This window comes from Silurus aristotelis, assembly GCF_946808225.1.
Source record: "Silurus aristotelis genome assembly, chromosome: 21".
Lineage (NCBI taxonomy): Eukaryota > Metazoa > Chordata > Actinopteri > Siluriformes > Siluridae > Silurus > Silurus aristotelis.
The window spans coordinates 17990952-18012081 of record NC_139594.1 but is presented as its reverse complement, the minus strand read 5'-3'; the positions used below and the strand labels follow the sequence as shown (position 1 = coordinate 18012081).

The window sequence follows — 21130 nt, the reverse complement described above, 5'->3', positions numbered from 1 at the left end:
TGAACACACTCGCATGGAGCCCACTGAGCCACCACATCTTTATCTTACATTTAGGAGTTTAAAATCATGGAAAATCACTTCATGAGCTACCTTTGCTACATCTTTTTCCCTTTGGTGAATCATCTTTTATTTTACATCCCAAACACCTAACGTCATTTAATTGGTGAGGGTCCAGAGACCAAATTGAAACTCGACACACACTTTATAATTCAGGTTAAACATTAGGAACGCACTAAGAAGTGAAAAAGCATTTTTAGGGCTAAGCACACAGACATTGTGAGCCACACATTCATAGACACTCTATTGTTGTACAACTATAAAAGGACAGGTCTAGATCAGGGGTGTCCAATCTTTTTCACAAAGGGCCAGTGTGAGTGCAGGTTTTCATTCCAAACAAGCAAGTTAACACCAGGTTGGAAATCCTGCATTCACACCGGCCCTTTGTGGAAAAGAATAGACAGCCCTGGTATAGATCATAGGGAAATGGACAACAGGCTGTCAAGATAATTGAGCCAAATTTGGTGAAGATTGGACAAGATTTTGTATGAGGACTAACAATAATGTTAAACATAAACATTCACAGCATGTGAATGAATCTTTTGGTGGCACCACCATGAAATCCGTTTCAGGCTTACTCTGAAGATGATGTGTTCCAAATTTGGTGCAGTTTGGACTACAGTAGGAGTGACAAAATAACACAGGAAGGACCAGAGCCACCTTTTTTTTTTTTTGAGGAGGAGGAGGATGAGGTCCTTCAACATCTCAGGACGATGCTTAGGATCGTTATTAAGACTGTTGTGATCAATGCTCTACTTTATGCTGCGGCATGCTGGGAAGCAGGCTAAGAGAGGCAAATACACTATATTGCCAAATGTTTACAGACTTGCATAAGCATTGTATTTGATTATGAAGCATTGCATTCCACATTTAGTCCCAATTTGATATTATAATTCGTTCCACTCTTTTTGAAAGATGTTCCACTAGACTTTGGAGTGTGCTTGTGTACATTTGTGCTCATCAGCCACAAGGGTGTTTTTTAGGCACTGATGTAGGTGAGGTGAGAAGGTCTGGGGTGCAGTGATTCAGTAGGGATGAGATCAGAGAGCAGGCCAATCAAGATCGTCCCCTGATTATTATACCACATCTAAAGTTGACCTGCAGAATTGTGTGCCTCCAACTTTGTGGTAACTGTTTGGAGAAGAATCGCATATGGCAGGAAAGTTCAGGTGTCCCGATACTTTTGTCTATATAGTGTACAAACAGTCTCGACAGACTGATTCACAGGACCAGCGATGTTGTTGGGAAGAAGCTGGACTCTCTGGCGATAGTGTGTAAAAAGAGGAAGTTGTCCAGAGTACATTCCTTCTTGGACTCCTCCCACCCAATACATAAAACGATGATGCACCACAGAGCGCCATCGGAGATCATTTCTACCTGTGGCCATCAAACACTATAACTCCCCCCTCTCAAAATTTGGCCTTACTGTGAGCAACTGCAACCCATTTCGCTGTAGGGTCGATAAAGTACTGATTCTAAATTAGGCCTAAATTTGCCCTGATAGGGGCACTAGAGTATTTGCAGAAATTGGGCCAAAGTTGGTCAGAATGTTCCTTAGACCACAGCTAATCAGTCGACCAAATTTCACAACCTTTCATGAGCTGGTTCTTGTGCAATCAAAGAAAATTAATTAATAAAAGAAAAGTAAAAATGGTGCTTGGCCCCCTAATTAATGAACACACACAGACACAGCAGACGACGTTAACAGTTTCCCAGTGCTTTATTCTTATATTTTGATACAAATTGATAAACCAAATACAGATTGGCAATAATTAAATATTAAAATGTTTTGATGAATATTTATCATTTTTATAAATTGCACTTGTTAGACATATTTTCAATGCAGTCGCAGTGGTATTTCCTTATGAAATGTCATATAACCGAAAACTGATGATAAAATTTATGAAATTCATCATGTGGATTTTTTCTACATATAAGTCTATTATACTATATGAGTGCAATGTATTGGTTTGGTGGCATTACCCCAAAAAAAAAAAAAAAAAAAAAATCACCCCATAACATTTCTACAAATTCTTTTTTTCAGAGAGAAAAAAATAAATAAATGTACAATTGAGTAAGTAAATTTGAGTTGGTTTGTGTAATAAGCCTACCTACTGTACACACCTTATATAAGCATGGGATAGTCTTATGTAAAGTGTCAAATCCACTAATGAACTTGAAATAACGACTCGCCGCGTGAATTTCAAAAAAGCTGTGCCGTCATACTGTGGCGCTGTACACGTCAAGCATCGACAATAAGTGATCGGGTTACAGTCAGCTTTTGGTTCTGTGTTCACCTTTTAACAGTGTGTTCCTGTGAAATTTGGAACCCAAACTCATACAAAAAAAAAGAAAAGAAAAAAAAAATCCAATTTCATTTACGACTATTGCCTGTGAAACATAGCAGCACAATGTAGCAAAAAAAAAAAAGACAAAAAGAACAAATGAACCGTTTCTTTTAAACGGAGAGGTGAAATTTAGTTGCTACTCCAGATGTACAGAAAAATCCTCCCGAAATTCCCCAGCATCCGTGGCCATGAAGCTCGTTCTCCTAAACTGCGTTTCCTACTCAGAAGGAATAAAATGTGTCCGGTGTAGATAAAGTGAAGCTACACCCAGAAGCCCAGATGGTGCAACACAGTGGTGCGTTCTTCACTCTTGCTGTCCTTTGGTGTTAAAAAGGAAATGGGAGGATGGAAAATAATAAATCACATATGGGCAGGATCCCTGAGTCAGTATTAATCGTCTTTTGGCACAGGTGTGAATTTTGAGGTGATGACAGGTCTTCGTGAAATCACTGAATCTCCGGATCACATGCTGTGTGGTCTTCAGTGACGACATATAAGAACCTAAATAAAGAAAGGGAAAATAAGCGATCAAACACAACAACACTATTGTTCTTGTCCAGGACAGAATGAATTCGCTGTAAAAGGAAAGGCATCAGCGTGGACAATACCTGTGAGCAATTGTTTAATCGGTAGGGTGTTCTGGGCACGATCTATTCACCTCAAACCATTCATCAATACACCTGTTTAAAAGAAAAAGAATAAAAGAAAGTAAGACAGATTAGTAACCAGAGCCTTACATAGGCCTTGGATCAGGTTTGTCTTGAAATGTGTGTTTGTATTGTCTATACCCTTTGTGGTAGATACAGAGGCAGGGCAGTCTGCCAATGGTGTCTCCCTGGACCATGTCATCCAAGCATATTGCACACTCCCCTGAGTCCTTCATCAAGACGTCCTCTGAGGTCATGAAAGGGACAGATTTTTTGTGGGTTATTTGGTGTCAGCATTAGTCACAGTGGATGGATACATGGTTACAAAACAAAGTTCCAAATATTACCACCTACACGTTCAAGTCCCTCAACTCTAATGCTTCTTTAATTCAATTAAACTCATTCATTTCATTTTGAATTGTAGAGCGCTTTCAACAATGGAAATCGTCCCACAGCAGCTTTACAGAGGTATAGCGGCAATAAAATAATTGATAAGTTTCTTATATGTATAACATCAACAGACTGTTGATGTTTCATCACAAATCCATCCTCTCGCATGTCCTCTTATTCTTTAACAACCCGACAGTAGAATACAGGACTTTATAACCTTCTCCCTCTGGACTCTAAATCATATGCCACATTTTACTAATTGTGGAAGTGGGAAGTCGGTGCTCTGATTGACGTCATCTTCAGTTCGAAATACTAAATGGTGGAAACACTCAGACACCTCCATCTTATCTAGAGTTGATTCTAAAAAGGTAATTACTGTCCATTATTATAATACATTATAATAATATAATATAATATAATAATATATTACATTTACAATATTATATCAATATAATTTATTATTGATATTTACACATTATAATACTATAATATTATATTAATATAATATATTTATAATTAGAATATTATATAAATAAAAATAATTATAATATATACATTATAATTATAAGGTTAAGTTTCTTTCGGCTTCTCCCGTTAGGGGTCGCCACAGCGGATCCTCCACACGTTTGATTTGGCACATGTTTTTACGCTGGATGCCCTTCCTAACGCAACCCTCCCCAATTTATCCGGGCTTGGGACCGGCACTGAGAGTGGCTGGGGATGGTTCCCTGACCGGGAAACGAACCCGGGTCGCAGCGGTGAGAGTGCTGCATCTTAACCACTAGACCACCAGGTGACCTATACATTATAATTATAATATATTAAAATAAATTATATAACATTTTACATTTTATACAATTTAAACGTTTTCCCCTCTGGGATTAATAAAGTATGCAGATTCCAATGATTCATGTTTGTTCGATTGCTAGCAAGCTAACAGTCCTGAGTGCTGTCTGTTTACCTCCTAAAACCAGAAACCATTTAGTCAATATTATAGCTTTACCACGTCTGCATGTCGATTGACCTAAAACATGTTTATACACAGCGAATGTTATTTAATAGGGGAAAAAAGCTTTGAGGGAACACCTTCCTAAAATTGCAGCTAGCTTCGGGTTTTTTTTTCCCTGCGTCATAAATTTAGAGCTTTATTTGAACACAGCAAGCTCGGTCTCTTTGCACAGGGGACACGAGTGTGTTGAGTGTGTTGAGTGTGTTGAAAAGACTCTGGCTGTGTAATCAGTTACTGCTGTAAACACATTACATCACTACTTCCATGCGCTTAACGGTCTGTAATGCATCCTTACATTGCTAGCTGGCGTTGTAGTGTTTTTATTGCTACTGTACATTTTATACGGTCACCTGGAAACGTAGATCAAACCACAAAGAAGTAAGGTATACATTACAATAACCATAGACTGTAATTACCTTTCAGAGTGAAGCTTTACACTGTTTACTACATGCAACACTCTAGATAAGAGATAGGAAAGGTATAAAAGGTGTACATTTACCCTAGATATAAGGCTGGTACAGTAAAGAAGCTTTCATATTTTTAGACTATATGATGATACTGTGTACATTTCAAAGTCTCCAAGACTCCTACTTGTTTGCGATAACAGTGAGTAAGTGTGTGTCATCTGTGAGCCAGGGGAATTGGAATGGCTCAAGCCATGGTTAGATGATGGTGTGATCGCACCTCTGAAGTAATTGCTGAATATAATAAACATAACAAAAACAGGTGATGTGAAAGTGTTCAAAACAAAGTGTTCTGCAGAGTCATCCCTCCGTGGATCTTCCCACTTCGTCCAGGCCTGCCTCTGGATAGTGTTCTCTTCGACTGAAGGCCACTCTGTGCAGCTTGGGACGGTTTCTCATCAACGCATTGGGTTGTTCCATGAAATTACGGAGTAAGAACAGAAGCTTTGAGGATGGATTTGGACTGTAGTTAATGTCAGTCTCCTACACTGACTCAGGACTACAGTTTGCTTCTGATCACCATCACTGAACACCGCAACATCGTATATCTGCAATAAATGGACATTCGGTGCAACCCAGATTAGGATGGGTTTCCTCTTGATTCTGGTTCCTCTCAAGGTTTCTTCCTTATGCCATCTCGGGGAGTTTTTCCTTGCCACAGTCTTCACCGGCTCACTCATCAGGGACAAACTTACACTTATAAAGAACATATACATTTTTTTTATCACCACATTATCTGTGTAAAGCTGCTATGAGACAATGTCCATTGTTAAAAGCGCTATACAAATAAAAATCAATTGAATTGAACTTATTTGGGGATTAGTTTATCCTAATTAGGTCCACAGTAAAGTCCTGGGAAATCTAGATGCAAAGCAGGATACATACTGGATTGGACTCGCAATTAAATGGCATCATGTACTTTGAGGAACTAATCGTGTTTTATGATTGCAGGAGGAATCTTAAATACCAGGAAACCTGAACACAGGGAGAATGTGTGACACTTCACATCGTGGATCTCAGGACAAAATTGGGGAACCTGGAACTGAGGCAGGAACACGAACTGTGTAGTCACGTCATTTAATTTGAAAAGTGAATGTAGAATATACAAAGATTTTGGCAGTTGGCAACTCAAGAGCTTTTGACTTTTTGAGTGGGAATTAAGGGAGCCAAGTGGATCTTTTAGAGCATCTTTTAGTACTCAAATGCTGGAAATGTGTCAGTTTTACATTGTCATTAACCCAGGATTACACCAGCACACGTAAATCTTTGACTAGTCTTAGGAATCTTAAGGCTCAGCACCAGTCAAGGAATAAAATACATAAGAACATCCAAAGCAACAGAGTTACTTTTACCACCACATAACAGCAATTTATGGCAGAATGTGACCTTCAAATTTAGAGTCCAACACTTTAAACAATGAGATACCACCTCCAGCATATGCTATAGTGTTTTATTCCTCTTACACCACAACAAATTACTGATTGGAAGGTCGGGGGTTCAAGCCCCATTAACATCAAGTTGCCACTGTTTAGCCCTTGAGCAAGGCCCCTAACCTTCTCTGCTCTACGGGTGCTTCATCATGGCCGACCCTGGGCTTTGACCCCAGCTTATATCCAAACTGGGATATGTGAAAAAAGAATTTCACTGTCCTGTAATGTGGATGTGAAAGTTTTTTTCTTAAAAAAGTTTGAAAACTGGTTCTGTTTACAAAAAAGTATTTATTTACATTTACACACGATATACAGCGCTCCCAGTGTTCCTGGCACTTCTAGAACGTGTCCTGGGAGTCTTCATTTCGAAGAGTCTCAAACACCTTCTGTGATTCGTGCCAGATCTCTGCAACGTTGTCAAAACGGCGACCTTTGAGCTGATCTTCATCTTTGGGAAGAGGGCGAAGTCCGCACGAGCCAAATCTGGCGAGTAGGGTGGGTGTTGACAAAAGGTTTCGACATTTTTAGTGGTTGAGCTCGGTGTTCCTAAACTCTTATTGTCTTCCGGGTGACATTCTTCCGAGCTTGAAGCGCTCGTGCCGCCCAAAACATGTCAAACGTACGTCACGTCAAATGTCTCTGTGGCAGATTTGCCCAGTTTCACTTAGAATTTTGCTCAATTTTTACAATCGCAGAGGTTGGAACGCACGTGGTCAGAATAGCACCAGTTATGCACGCTGTTCTTAAAACCTTTTGATCCCACTTTGTAATTACTTTTACATTATGACACATCTTTAAGACAAATCTCTTTTCTTGAAAACTTAAATCTATACTGTTTTTTTCCCCTCTGTCTTAAAGATAATAATAAAAAATGCAGAATCTTTCCAGAACTTGTATCCTATCCTGAGACTTGTCTCATATGTCAAAATGTCCTGACCGTTACATATAATATTATAGCTGACACTGGAGACTCCTTCGCTACAAATCTCATTACAGAAAATGTCACAACATAAGCGTAGTTGTTTGTCTGTGCGTATCCCGTAGTAGATTTGAAATGCAGCCAGCCAATCAGAATCCAGAATTCAAAACCACACGGGTATAAGCGGTAATAATCTACGCCTTCCCTTCAAACGAGAATGTTCTAACCCCAGGAATCATCTCCTGAATGCGATGTGCTGGTCAAAACGTTCTGGTTTTACACCGTGTACAAACAAAACATGCTGAATTCTTGAAACAGGTAATAACATACGACCGAAGCTCTAATCATCACCACATGAAAATTATCTACACACTGAGGGCAAAAAAAGGCCCCACTTCTGAGAAGAGCAGTGTCAGGGCTTCGTGTTAATGTTTAGGAAACGATGATGTGGGCTGCTGAAGCGGAACAGCGTCAAACAATGAATAAGTGGTGGGTGGTCTTACCGTTATAAGTGAGCCTTGGTTTGGTGAGACACATGACGAGGTGAAGGTCAATTTCGTCAGACGCAACAAACTTTGAACACACAGGACAGTTGAATCCAGCTATAACACGAGAAAAAAAAAAGAAAAGTTAAGTGTGAACACTCTTTTGGTAATACATTTAGAAAACACCGTATCGCATGTTTGCATTTACATTGAAGGCATTTGGCAGATGCACTTATCCAGAACGACTTATACCCGAGCAGTTGAGGGTTGAGAGCCTTGTTTAAAGGCACAGCACTGGTAGTATGGTGGTGCTGGGATTTGAACTTAAAACCTTCTGAGTCCAATGCCTTCACCACTGAGCTACCACAGCAATCAGGGAGTATTCATTTGTCTCAATGCAAAACGAATACTGTATAATATGGAAAAATAAATAATAATTCTATGTTCAAATCTGTCTAGACAAAGTCCACTGTCCACTTAATCATATATTTATAACACAAAAAAATCTCAAACTTTACAGTATCAGTTTTACTTTGTATAAAGCAAAAATACAATTTATACAATCTTGTCCATTCAAAACCTACATACACTTAATGGACAAAAGTATTGGGACAGCCGACACTTTTTTCAGCCATATGTGGGTCCGTGCCAAACTGTTACCAGTATAGTAAAGGGTATTATAAGAGAAAATGCAAACTGAATGTGTAATGGGATGTTCAGAAAGAAGTACATACTAATGTTATGGTTAGGTGTCCACAAACCATACAGTTTGTTTATACAGTGTTTTTTACACATGATGCTGCATTTCATGACCATAAAATTACCGATCTAAGCTTGTATTTGGGGATATTTTAAATGAAGGAATATGTTACGAAGACACACATAACTCTGGTGTGATTGTGTGATGCACGGGCTTACAGCATTTAAATGTATGCATATAAAAATGCTACCACCCAGAGATAACAGTGTACACTAAAACCCTATGGTACGAGCAACTACTCTACTTTCCGGACTATAAGCCCCAACTTTTTTCCCACGCTTTGAATGCGGCTTAAACAACGAAGCGGCTTATTTATGGATTTTTCCTGGGTTTTTCCCGGTTTCACAAGATTTAAGCCAAAACACTGAGCCCCATAACATTAGACCAATGAAATTGCGGAACGGGTTCAGGTGAACCAATAAAACTCTTTATATTAAATCAGATGTGCTCCCACTGAATCGGGCCGCACCACATCATAAATATGGATGATGTTCCTCTGACATTTGACCTGCCGCTCACTCGGACTGTCTACAGGAAATGTGAATCATTCATCACGCTGAAAACAACCGGGCATGAAAACACACTTTACCTGTGTTCTGAGCTGCACGGCATCGGGAGAAAAGATTCACCGATGGTGATTTTTAACGACGATGCCAAAAGAAAAACTCTCAAGAGAAATAGTTGTGAAAGGAAGAAGGAAGACAGTGAACAATGACTTTCTTGGTAGGCTACTGTTTAGATACAAGCCGTGTAACAGACACTGTCTTTCAGTAAAGCCGTGTAAAGTTCATTAGTTTCAGTGTAGACACCTGCGGCTTATAGACAGGTGCGGCTTATAGACAAGTGCTGGGCTTATGTTCAAAATAAAAATCTTTGTAAAATTCAGTGGGTGCGGCTTATATTTGGGTGCGTTTAATAGTCCGGAAATTACGGTAATTGTACAAGCAAACGAAGATACGAGCGACCAGCCATGTGGGTTTGCTTGTGCCTTCGAAATTTGCTCGCAAAATAGGCTGGATTTTTGCGAGCAAATTTCGAAGGCACAAGCAAACCCATGCTGCCGGTTCCCCGCTTTCGGCTGAAGGTAGCATCAGTCGCTTAGTTTATATCGTGTAAATCGGTCGCTCTCGTTGTTCAGTGCAGCAAAAACTAAACTTTTTTTAGTGTTATATTTTTATTTCAGTAGAAATCTTCAAAAATGTCTCCCAAGAAAATCAGTGATGGTGCTGGGAAAAAGAAAGTAAATAGAATTACCTTCGAAACCAAGAAGGAAATAGTGAAAAAGTACGAGTGTGTTGCGCGTCTCACACTCGCAATCAACCACTACCACATGGGTAAGTGTTAAATTATGTTTACCGTATGGTAATTTGCGGTGTATTTGTTTGTTAAAATAGGCTACAAATACTTTTTAAGTGCAGAAATAAGCGATCGAATGAGATCTCGGAACGGATTAAATTGCCTTTACATTAATTCTTATGGGGAAAATCAGTTCGAACATACGAGCAAATGGACCTACAAGCAATTTCCAAGAACGAATTATGCTCGTCCAATGGGGTTTTACTATATAGCTGTGTTTAATGCTGTGGAATGTTAACAAGACACGTTTCTCACCCGTTGCTGAGCTATAATCAACACTTCATGCACCATACTCTCTTTATATTCATGAGACAAATTGTCATGTGACTGAGAACTCCCCGTCCTGAAGACTTCCAAGCATAAGGAATGCCAATCATCTCGTTCCTTACATGATAAAAAAACATCTATGAGTAAGATTGTCTCGATTTTTTTAATCCCTTTATTACTTTTAGATGGTGTAGATTACATGCTTGTTGAAGCATTAGCTCAGTGGTTAAGGCTCTGGGTTACTGATTGAAGGTTTAAGCCCCAGAATTGGCAAGCTGCCACTCTTGGGCCCTTGAGTAAGGCCCTTAACCTTATGTGCTCCAGGGATACTTTTTCAGGGCTGATCCTGCACTCTGACTTTAGCTTCCTAACATCACTAGCATATACGAAGACGGAATTTTACTGGGCTGTTATAAAAAAAAAAAAAAGCACCTTCACCTTATTTGCCATAGTTGTCAGTGCTGGTGTTATACAAAATGTATACAATGACTTAAAACCAATTGAATTTGATTGTATATGTAGAGCCTGTCTAATAGACACATTGACAACACAGATTTACAGAAATCTGGATGTAGGGATATAAATAGATCCCTAAAAGACCACACCATGGACAACAAAACCACACAACTACTTTTTCACGTCTCGGTCTCCGTAGTGTTGTGATACGTCATATTCACGTAGCAGCAGTGGGGCTGAGAGAACGTGCTCGAAAAACAGTTTAGCCACGAGAAATCCATCTACATATCAAATATTGGTCACAAATTATTGGTCACTTTTTATAAATAATCAAAGTATAGTTCTACTAATAATTATATATAAATAAATCTGGTTTTACCGATCGCGTCACAAATGCCGACTTGTATCCGTTTGTATCACACCGGAAACTTTGATGCCGATGCACAGATGCGAATCGCTGAATCTTGCCATCGATACTGTACATAAAGCAGGGTCTTCACCTTTAAACAAATATGTGTGAGCTGTCTAGTGAACACTGCTTGATCAAGTTTAAAAAATATCTATAATTTTGCTAATAAAAAACAACTATTCAATAATAATGTTTCGATCATAAAACTTAATGTCAAAGGTATTACATATATAATATAGTTCTATGGATTCTGATACGATAAGCTTTTTAGCTGGAACCTACTGTCATTATGACATTGTTAAATTTTTTTGGTATCGGTTTGCTGGTCCTACTATTTTCTTGTTGGATTCACATTTTACATTCATTGCATTTGGCAGATTTCCTTATAAAACATCATTTATCTTAATCTCATTCATACAACTAAGCAGCTATGGGGTTAATGGCCTTGCCCAAGGGCCCAGAAGTAAGCTGGGTGTGGATGGGATATGAACACACGACCTTCGGATTTCAGGAACGATATTCATCAACATGGAATTTTGCAAAGGTTGACTGAAAGAACATGGCAGAACTGGAATTTGGCATGAAGGCCTGGACCGATGTGGAACTGATTGCTTCAGGGTTAAGTATTACTATCTGTGTGCACCATTAGCAGAAAATGTTATTTGTTTAAAAAAAAACAAAAAAACTTGTGTTGTCTTTTGGCCAATTAAAAACCAATGAGAAATTGAAATCAAACAGAGAGAAGGAGAATACAGCACATGGAGTTGTATAAAATGTTTTAGATTTAGATATGAGAAAAATTTGAAGACTTTTTCTGGTGATATCTCAACATCATCAACATGTGGTGAATAGGTTCAGGTTCATGGAGGCATGGTTTTTCCACCACTGCTTACTTTTCCCATTTCAGGCTCCAAATGCGATTCTGCATTTATTATAGCCACATGCATCAAAATGGAGCACTACCTTCTCTCAGTTCCTCGTAGCACATCCTCTCTGTGCGCTTATAGCGCTAAAGGTTTTTTAATGCCGTGCCTCAAAAGGACACGTCACAAAAGGAGCAGGAGATGTTTAAATGTGTTTCTTTCTTATTATAATTATAAATAAATCAAATGTGCTAACAAGAATGTGTAAAGCAAGCTCAGTGACACAAAAGAAAACATTTAAAAAAACAAAAAATAAAGAAAAACAACATTACAACCAGAAATCCATTAGCAAATAATAAAAATAAAAACAACAGCACAGATGAAAGCATACTTTAGGTTCATGCTTTAATAGGAAACATTGCACAATACCACCATAATTATGCAATAATTCAGTGTCAATACAATCAATTATACAATCAATCTAATACAATCAATATGTGGCCACGGCTAAAGGAACTCAATATTATAGAGAAACGCAGTATAACAGACAGGAATCTCATACAGCAAAAACAGATGTTATTACTAAAGCAAGAAACCCAATAAACACAATTCAACACGTCTCCTTTTCAGTGCAGCCACAACTGCACTGCCCACATACATCATTTCTAGCAGAAGCATCGATATTAACCGTATAAAATTTTCTTGTGTTTTCCCTGAATTTTTTTGCCTTTTTTCAGTGCATTGCATTTTTTGGGGGGGATTTGAAATGAAGGGAAATTGTGAGTTTTTGTGCAAATTCTTCAGGAAAGAAAACGCAAAAAATCATAACAATAAAAAATCTTAACAACTGTGGCGAAGTGTTTGGGCAGACCTGTTTTGGGCAGACCTCACGATGTCCAGTTTTTCTTACAAAGTCCGTTTTGTAAATGTCCTTGTAAGTGTATCTGCGAGCATATCAAATTCTTCTCAGCCAATGTGGAATGAAAAAACAGGTATTTAATCCACACGAATAGATTTGAGCTTGTGCAGTTTGCTACAGATGCAGTTTGCGAGCTCTGATTTATGCGTTCTCTGACCATCCAAACAAAAAACGTAAAAAAAAAAAAATGACAACATGACTGGATGCCTGCTAGGGGGTATTGGAGTGACCAAATTGCAGTATGATTGGTTAGAGCTACAGCTTCAAGCAACATGGAGTTTATAATTAAAAAACAAACAAACAAACAAACAAAACTGATGGTGCTGACTCTGCTGGCCTTATACCTTTTACCCCAGCAACACGTAATGAAATCTAATTGGATAGAAACTCCAAACTAAAAAAACAATCGATGGCCGAGAGAAATGCTATAAAATGAATAAAATAGACTATTGGTAATAATTCAATACATATTCATGGACAAAAAAATATTAAAACATAAATCAATTCTAATAGAGCTTATGGCAGCAGAGAAAAACCTTGTTCGTCCTTTTATTTTATATATATTTTTTATTTATTTTTTTCTTAACGCTATGCCAGGTTTAGGTATAAATATTAAAGTTACAAATATAAAACTAAATGTTTAAATTTTTTTCTAAAACATTACATTTGGATTAACTTGATTAAAACCATTTTTAAAAGTATCAGGTATTACAGTCTAAAATATGTTTTTTGGACATTGGAATTTGATGGACATTTTGGGGAATTTTCTCCTGATAATAAAAAATGTGTTCGTTTTAAGTGTCCTCTCTGGCATCGTGTGTAAATAATTCGATCCCAGAGATTATTACAATAAAAAATGTTGAAGATGAGAAGAAGATTTATATAATGTAATTTGTTTAAGCACTGGTGCCACTTTTAATAATTACTGTAATAGGGTTATATGCTTTTTTGCCTCATGCTAGTCAGCCTCATGCCTCATGCTAGTCAGCCTCATGCCTCATGCTAGTCAGCCTCATGCCTCATGCCTCATGCTAGTCAGCCTCATGCCTCATGCCTCATGCTAGTCAGCCTCATGCCTCATGCCTCATGCTAGTCAGCCTCATGCCTTATGCTAGTCAGCCTCATGCCTTATGCTAGTCAGCCTCATGCCTCATGCTAGTCAGCCTCATGCCTCATGCTAGTCAGCCTCATGCCTCATGCTAGTCAGCCTCATGCCTCATGCTAGCCAGCTACAGTGAATTGTTTAATCACAGCTCTGAGCTGTATCTACTTTCAATAAACAGCTGTGAGCTGAAACATACCTGAATATCATGTTCAGTTCAATCCAATCCCATTGATATATATTTGTAGAGCGCTTTTAACAATGCGCATTGTCCCGAAGCGGCTTTACAGTTAGATTGCATTAAATGACAAACAAATATGAGCAAAATGAGATAACTAGTCAAGACTGTAGTACACACAAATACACATTAGTCAATATATATAGTTATACATTCAATAGTCTCTCATACATTTAGCAGAAAATTGGCATCATTCAATAAAAGAGGCCACACCGACCGGCCTTCTTTAACTACATCAAGCGTCTGGTTAGCAACTCTTTCATGTATCTCACTAACCAAAGAGAGACCGCAATGTGCTCTTTTAGCACAAGCCTCATGCATCTACAGGTCAAACTTCACCAGTACTAAGCTGGCGTGAAGTGAGCAAAGGCACGTCTTTTACACATAAGTAAATTGCCTTTTCTGTTAGACAAATCGGATTTGCATTTGCTATCGTGTTGCTACAGGCAAAAAAAAAAGAGAAGTGTAGCCCTACAGGGTCACTGGTATTGCCATAGCAACTGGTCAAAGAGTATAAATGGTGAAGATAACATACATTTTGCAGCATGCCCCTGCTAATCCAAATGCAAAAAATATCATTGATACCTTGTGTTTTACCCCAATTTTCAAGGTATTTAATGCATATTCTATCTGCAAATGTGCGTGCAGACTTGGGATCAAAACTGAAATATAGATTGTGTTAAGGAAATGAAACTATCACCTACAATGAACACATAATAATGATACTTACTCACTTGCCTAAAAAAAAGTTATAATGCGGCCACTTTGCTGCGACTAAACTGCATTTAAATATATTTGTTACTTGTAAATGCACCAAATCCAAAAATTGTAGATAGAATTTTCCAGATTTCAGATCACCCCAAATCAGATGTTAAATGTGTCACACACTTGTCACACACTTGTTGAGCTTGTTGATTAGCATTAGTTACTAGCCTTCAGAAACTGGTGAGGTACACTGCTCAGGAACCACATCAACGATTTCAGCAGCCCCTGAAAGTGAATGGGTTTAGTATCGAAACAAAGCAAGCTCTAAAAACACACTGTGCATTTCTGCAAAACATGTGACTTAGAGGAAGTCGCTAGTCAGAGTCCCTTTCCTCTGCTGCACTCCTGGGCATGCTCCCCTTTCCAATCTGCATGGCAAGTCAGCTCAGGTGTTATCTCGCTCCTATCTGTTTTTGTTGAAGGTTTTACGGTAACCCCCCCTGCTGCAAATAGCCAGTGGTGAATGTACAGTAAAAACAGAGGGAAGAATCTCCAGCTGCTTCCTGGTTGTTTTGGGGAAAGTGAGCTGTTGCGAATGTAGCGAATGTTAAAGATACCTGCTTTGCACGACTAACAATACGTTCGATAAAAACGTTTTATGTAGGACTGATACATTTTTTTTACATCTTGTTGTAAGAATGTACAAAGTGAGTGATTGTGATATACGTAGCTCTCCAACACTTATGTACATAGATCAGGCATAACAATATGACTAATATTGTGTATATTTTGCTGCTAAAACAGTTCTGACCTGTCAAGCATCAACAGCATCACCTTCTACAGCAGTTTGAACTACAGGAGTTCGTCTTTTGGATCGAACCACACGAGCCAGCCTTCACTCCTCACGTGTATCATTAAGCCTCGGCCGCCCACGACCCTGTCGTTGGTTCACCACTGTTCCTTCCTTGGAGCACTTTTGATAGATACTGACCACTGCAGACCAGGAACTGCAGTTTTGGAGATGCTCTGACCCAGACGTCTAGACGTCACAATTTGGCCCTCGTCAAACTCACTCAAGTCCTTACACTCACCCATTTTTTCTGCTTTTAACATGTTCACTTTGAGGATAAAATGTTCACTTGCTGCCTAATAAATCCCACCCACAGGTGCCATGATGAAGAGATCATCAGTGTTAATTTACTTCACCGCTCGTAATGTTATAATGTTTTAATTTCGAGGTAAATCAGAGGCTATGGGATTAAATTTTATTTAAAAACATAATCCAATTTAGAAATATGCATGAGCTAAATACCAATACCATTTATTACAATTTACTACGATTATTCATATACATAGCAAGAGTGAACAACTGAGTGAACTTTGATCCAGGAAATGCATCTCCATACGTCCATGATGCAGCTGTGCAGCTCCACATCTGGCAATAATACACCTATGCTTTATCCTTGTTTCTACTTGTGACTACTGTTGTAATCATAAACACCATTATAACACAATTAATGTTTTACAGTTAATCAAGAGTAAAGATTTATAATCACAGAAGAAGAAAGGTTACTTTCTGAGTCCAAGAACTCTCAAGGTTTCTTCCTCAACTTGGTTGCATCATTAAGGGTCAAAATCTACATCCTATCTGCTGTTAGTGATATATAAATGCTTCTGATTTGACCTGAAGGAGCGTCAGAGCCTAATAAAGGGTCAGTGGGAGGGTTTTGATCCAGAGCTGTAATGATTTCTAGTTGACTGTGTTCTTCTAGATACACATCTGCTGCTCTAGCTTTCAAGTTCTTCAGACTTCTCACAAAACACACAATACGGCTGCTTTTCCAATTTACCCAAAATAAACTCTATGTAAGTCCTAACTCTCACCAATAAAATTAATTGGAGTGGAGAGCTTTTCAAGATCATATCTGCTAATGTATGTCGTCTTATGGAGCAACTCGATCCTGGAGGAACTGGGTTTTGTTTTCGCTGTGTACTGTACTGTATATGGATCCTTGACTTGCATCCCCTGAGGACCCTAAATACTTCTGCTCACATACACGTTGGTGTCTGTGAGATGTTTGGTGTTGTGATCATCTGATTGCTTGAGTAATATCCTGAACCGAAAATCTTTCAACATCCATACTGAGACAAATCAATACAATGGGATGACCTTTGATATACTGTATCAAAGTGTAATAAGTAACCCTGTGGTGATTGCAGGGTGTTAAGGTGAAGAGGCTGAGCTGTAGGTGCTAGGTCACACGGGCTTACCTCCGAGCAGGTGAGGGGACAGGTGGGCTGGTAATGATCCTATCAGGAGTCTCGGGCCGGACTGACTTCGCTCTCCGTGGGGGTCCTCGTCGCTCCGAGGGCCGCCACCTTGCGCAATGATGCTGGTGGGCTGGAAAAGCGAGTTGGGTCTCGCACTGTCTGCGGGGTACCGCCTGTTGGCACCGACCTGCTGCTGGTTTCCTGTGTAGTACCGAATCGCGGTTGCGGACGCGCTCCCGGAGCCGGCGGCGGTGCTGGTGGGAGAGGGCACATCCGAGCCCGAGTAAGCCCTGAGACGAGCACTGGCCGCCGGACTGCTCTGTTTGGGGCCCATGTGTTTATTTGTTTTGTTTTTTTGGGTAGGACGCACTGTTCGGGGGTCTCCCAAATAAACAAACAAAACAAAACAAACAAAAAACAACGATCTCTAAAGAACCGAGTTGGACAGTCTGATGTGGATGAGATCCGACTTAAACTCCAGATGTGGAACTCATCCAAAACGGCGCTAAACACAAGGTCATGACTTCACACTAGTTGCTCTTCTGTTTCCGAAGTTTTGCGACCGTGTCCAAAGTGTCCTCGGGCCTCTGGACTGTCAGCGCGATGTCATTCCGGATTATCAGAACACACACACACTCACGCGATCACACTTCAAAAGAAACCGGACACGTGTGAAGCGGGAGGTCTGAACGCTACATTGTAACGAATCCGATCAAAACAAACAAACAAACAAAAAAAATCAAATTAAAGCCGACGCGTCCGGTGCGCAAGAAGACGATACGAGTCGAAGGTTATTATGGGGTGTGTGTGTGTGTGTGTGTGTGTGTGTGAAAAGCACGGATTGCCCTCCTCCTTGATGTGCGTCAGGTGACGTCAACGCGGAAGTGCAGCCTCAACAAGAAAAACAAACACAATAACGGGACACGCTGTACAAATATATGTATAAATATAAATAATCCAGGGTTCCTATAAAAGCTAAAAGGACTGTGTATTACTCTAAGGGTTATCATCTGCTCTCCTCTATAACCAAAAACCTACCACTAACAGATGGGAAGTAGTGGCGCAGGGCTTTGCTATAAATCAAAAGGTTGTGAGGTTAAATCCCACCTTCTTCTTTTTTCGGCGTCTCCCATTAGGGGGCGCCACAGCGGATCATCCGTCTACATACCAACCTGTCCTCTACATCTACATCTTCACCCCAACTAGTTGCATGTCTTCCCTCACCACATCCATAAACCTCCTCCTTGGTCTTCCTCTTTTCCTCCTTCCTGGTGGCTCCATCCTCAGCATTCTCCTACTGATATACCCCATGTCCCTCCTCCAAACAATCTCAATCTCGCCTCCCTCACCTTGTCTCCAAAACGTCCTACATGCGCTGTCCCTCTAATAAACTCATCCCACCTACAGCATTTTATTTGGAGATGTGGCAGACATTACATTGAATTCAATTCAGAATTATTTGTAGAACAACAATTAACATTGTCCCAAAGCAGATTTACAGAAATAAAGATGCTAGAAAATGTGAATTTATAAGTGTCTATAAATGTATCCCTAATGACTGTGGCAAGAAAAAAACTCCACGAGACTTCATTTGAAGTCGTATGAACGTGAACGTATGAAAGTGGGGAGATGACAGCATCCAAACACAAAGTTCTCCAAAACAATCGAAATTGTTTTGTTATTCAGTTTTATTATTCAGCCACACACATTGTGCTTATTTTCGGACTGGTGTTTACCGTAATGTAAGATTAGACCTTGTGATTTCCAATGATGCAAATCCTTCCGATTAAAACTTAATGTGAACCGTTGGCTCCAGCCCACAGCTGTTTCTTATAATCAACACCTACATCCAACCGTGGGCATTTAGTATGAATTTTGTGTACCCATGACTGTTGTACCTGTCCATCTATAATAATTCTTCACGAACAAAAAGTCTTCCAATCAGCCAATTCTGATTGTCAAACTTTTATTCAGATATCTCTTTATATCCCTTGACATCCTGATCATTTGCTCTCCACTTCAGCCAGATTTCACATTATAACTAAATAAAAACATTTTTTATCACTCTTGACTCATTACTTCCATTACTTGTGTTTACATTATAAATCTTGACACGTCATGCATCTTCATCACTAATTTGCAGGAGTAATTCTGATCTTATCTCCAATAACAGACATTATTTTGATGCTTGTGCCAAACACATTTTTGGCACCGCTACAGATATTTGTGTTTCCCAAGGATTTGTCCATGGTCTGCTTTCTTTTTATTTATTAATGCCAACCCTACTTATATCACATCACCACAGTCTCTGTTTTGATCGTTATCATTATTTAATGCATAGATTTAATGCATAGATATAAAAAAAATATATACAGTATCTCACAAAAGTGAGTACACCCCTCACATTACAGCCATCATTGTATTATATCTTTTAAAGGGACAACACTAAAGACATGAAAATTAGATATATTTTAGACTAGTCAATGTGCAGCTTGTATAGCAGTCCAGATTTAAAGGCCTCTGATAATAACTTAGATACAGCCATTATTGTCAAAATAGCTGGTATCTTAAGTGAGTACACCCTATGATAACAGCTGTATGTCATAACCATGCAAAGCCACAGGTCCTATTCATCATGTTCATGTTTTTGTCTGCTTGACAGGACTATATTTGTATAGGACAGATATGTGTATCTTCTATTAGAGCAGTTAACATTTCCAGGTTTTTATAGTATTGTCCCTTTAAAAGATATACTAAAATGATTGCTGAAATGTGAGGGGTGTACTCACTTTTGTGAAATACTATACATATTTTTTTTTTTGGTAAATCTCCCATTATATTTTCTCGCTTTCTATATTTTCTAAAAAATTGCTTTTATATATATTTTTTCAACCTCCATCCATATATGTTCATAACCCAGCCATTAGGGGGGCACAAGCCAGTGCACTCTTAGTGCCGGTCCCAAGCCCGGGTAAATGGGGAGGGTTGCGTTAGGAAGGTCATCCAGCGTAAAACATGTGCCAAATCAAATATGTGGATCACAAATGAGAATTTCATACCCGATCGGTCGAGGCCCGGGTTAACAACGACCGCCACAGGTATCATTAGCCGACAGGGTACCGGTGGAAATTGGGCTACTGTTGGCCGAAGGAGGAGAAGGAGAGGAGGAAGACGTCTACAGAGACGGCAGGGAAAGGAGAAGTGTAGGTTCGGGTTGGGACTTTAAATGTTGGTACTATGACGGGTAAAGGGAGAGAGATAGCTGATATGATGGAGAGGAGAAAGGTAGATATGCTGTGTGTTCAGGAGACCAAGTGGAAAGGGAGTAAGGCCAGGAACATTGGAGGTGGATTTAAACTGTTTTATCATGGTGTGGATGGAAAGAGAAATGGTGTAGGGGTGATTCTGAAGGAAGAGTACAGTAGGAGTGTAGTGGAGGTGAAGAGAGTTTCTGATAGGGTGATGATCGTGAAGGTGAAATTTGAAGGGATGATGATAAATGTCATCAGTGCCCATGCTCCACAAGTTGGCTGTGAGATGGAGGAGAAGGAAAGATTCTGGAGGGAATTAGATAAAGTGGTAGATGGTGTACCTAGAAAAGAACGATTGGTGATTGGGGCAGACTTTAATGGGCATGTAGGTGAAGGGAACAGAGGTGATGAGGAGGTGATGGGTAGGTATGGTTTTAAGGAGAGGAATGTGGAAGGGCAGATGGTGGTAGATTTTGCTAAAAGGATGGAAATGGCAGTGGTGAACACGTATTTTAAGAAGAAGGAGGATCATAGGGTGACGTATAAGAGTGGAGGATGGTGCACACAGGTGGATTATCTTCTGTGTGGGAGATGCAACCTGAAGGAGATTGGAGACTGTAAGGTGTTGGCAGGGGACAGTGTAGCTAGACAGCATCGGATGGTGGTCTGTAGGATGGTTTTGGAGGCGAAGAAGAAGAGGAGGAAAGTAAGGGTTGAAAGAAGAATAAGATGGTGGAAACTGAAGGAGGAAGAGTGTAGTGTGAGGTTCAGGGAAGAGGTCAGA

General features: G+C 39.5%; 1 protein-coding gene and 1 long non-coding RNA gene across 3 annotated transcripts; one reads left to right on the top strand and one right to left on the bottom strand.

Moving 5' to 3' along the window:
• Window positions 1-1758: 1758 nt before the first annotated feature.
• On the bottom strand, window positions 1759-18394 carry znrf2a (zinc and ring finger 2a). 2 transcript variants are annotated; one of them, XM_083523844.1, is made up of 6 exons: window positions 17220-18006; window positions 17096-17189; window positions 7768-7866; window positions 3194-3299; window positions 3014-3085; window positions 1759-2906 (listed from the first exon to the last, which is right to left on the bottom strand). In XM_083523844.1, the coding sequence occupies exons 1-5, from the start codon at window positions 17427-17429 to the stop codon at window positions 3028-3030; spliced, it is 567 nt and encodes a 188-aa protein (XP_083379970.1). In that variant the 5' UTR covers window positions 17430-18006; the 3' UTR covers window positions 1759-2906; window positions 3014-3027. The 2 variants fall into 2 exon arrangements, with proteins under 2 accessions (XP_083379970.1, XP_083379969.1); XM_083523843.1 differs by having other exon boundaries at window positions 17096-18394.
• Window positions 6292-7634, top strand: LOC310716552. Its single transcript, XR_014530607.1, has 2 exons — window positions 6292-6968; window positions 7041-7634. It is a non-coding gene; the product is annotated as an uncharacterized lncRNA (long non-coding RNA).
• Window positions 18395-21130: the final 2736 nt, after the last annotated feature.

Coding starts and splice junctions, on each gene's coding strand:
- znrf2a (XM_083523843.1), bottom strand. CDS start 17,429: ATGGGCCCCAAACAGAGCAGTCCGGCGGCCAGTGCTCGTCTCAGGGCT. Junction 7,867..17,095: donor GTCCCCTCACCTGCTCGGAG/GTAAGCCCGTGT, acceptor CTCGTGTTATAG/CTGGATTCAACTGTCCTGTG. Junction 3,086..3,193: donor CTCTGTATCTACCACAAAGG/GTATAGACAATA, acceptor TCTTTTAAACAG/GTGTATTGATGAATGGTTTG.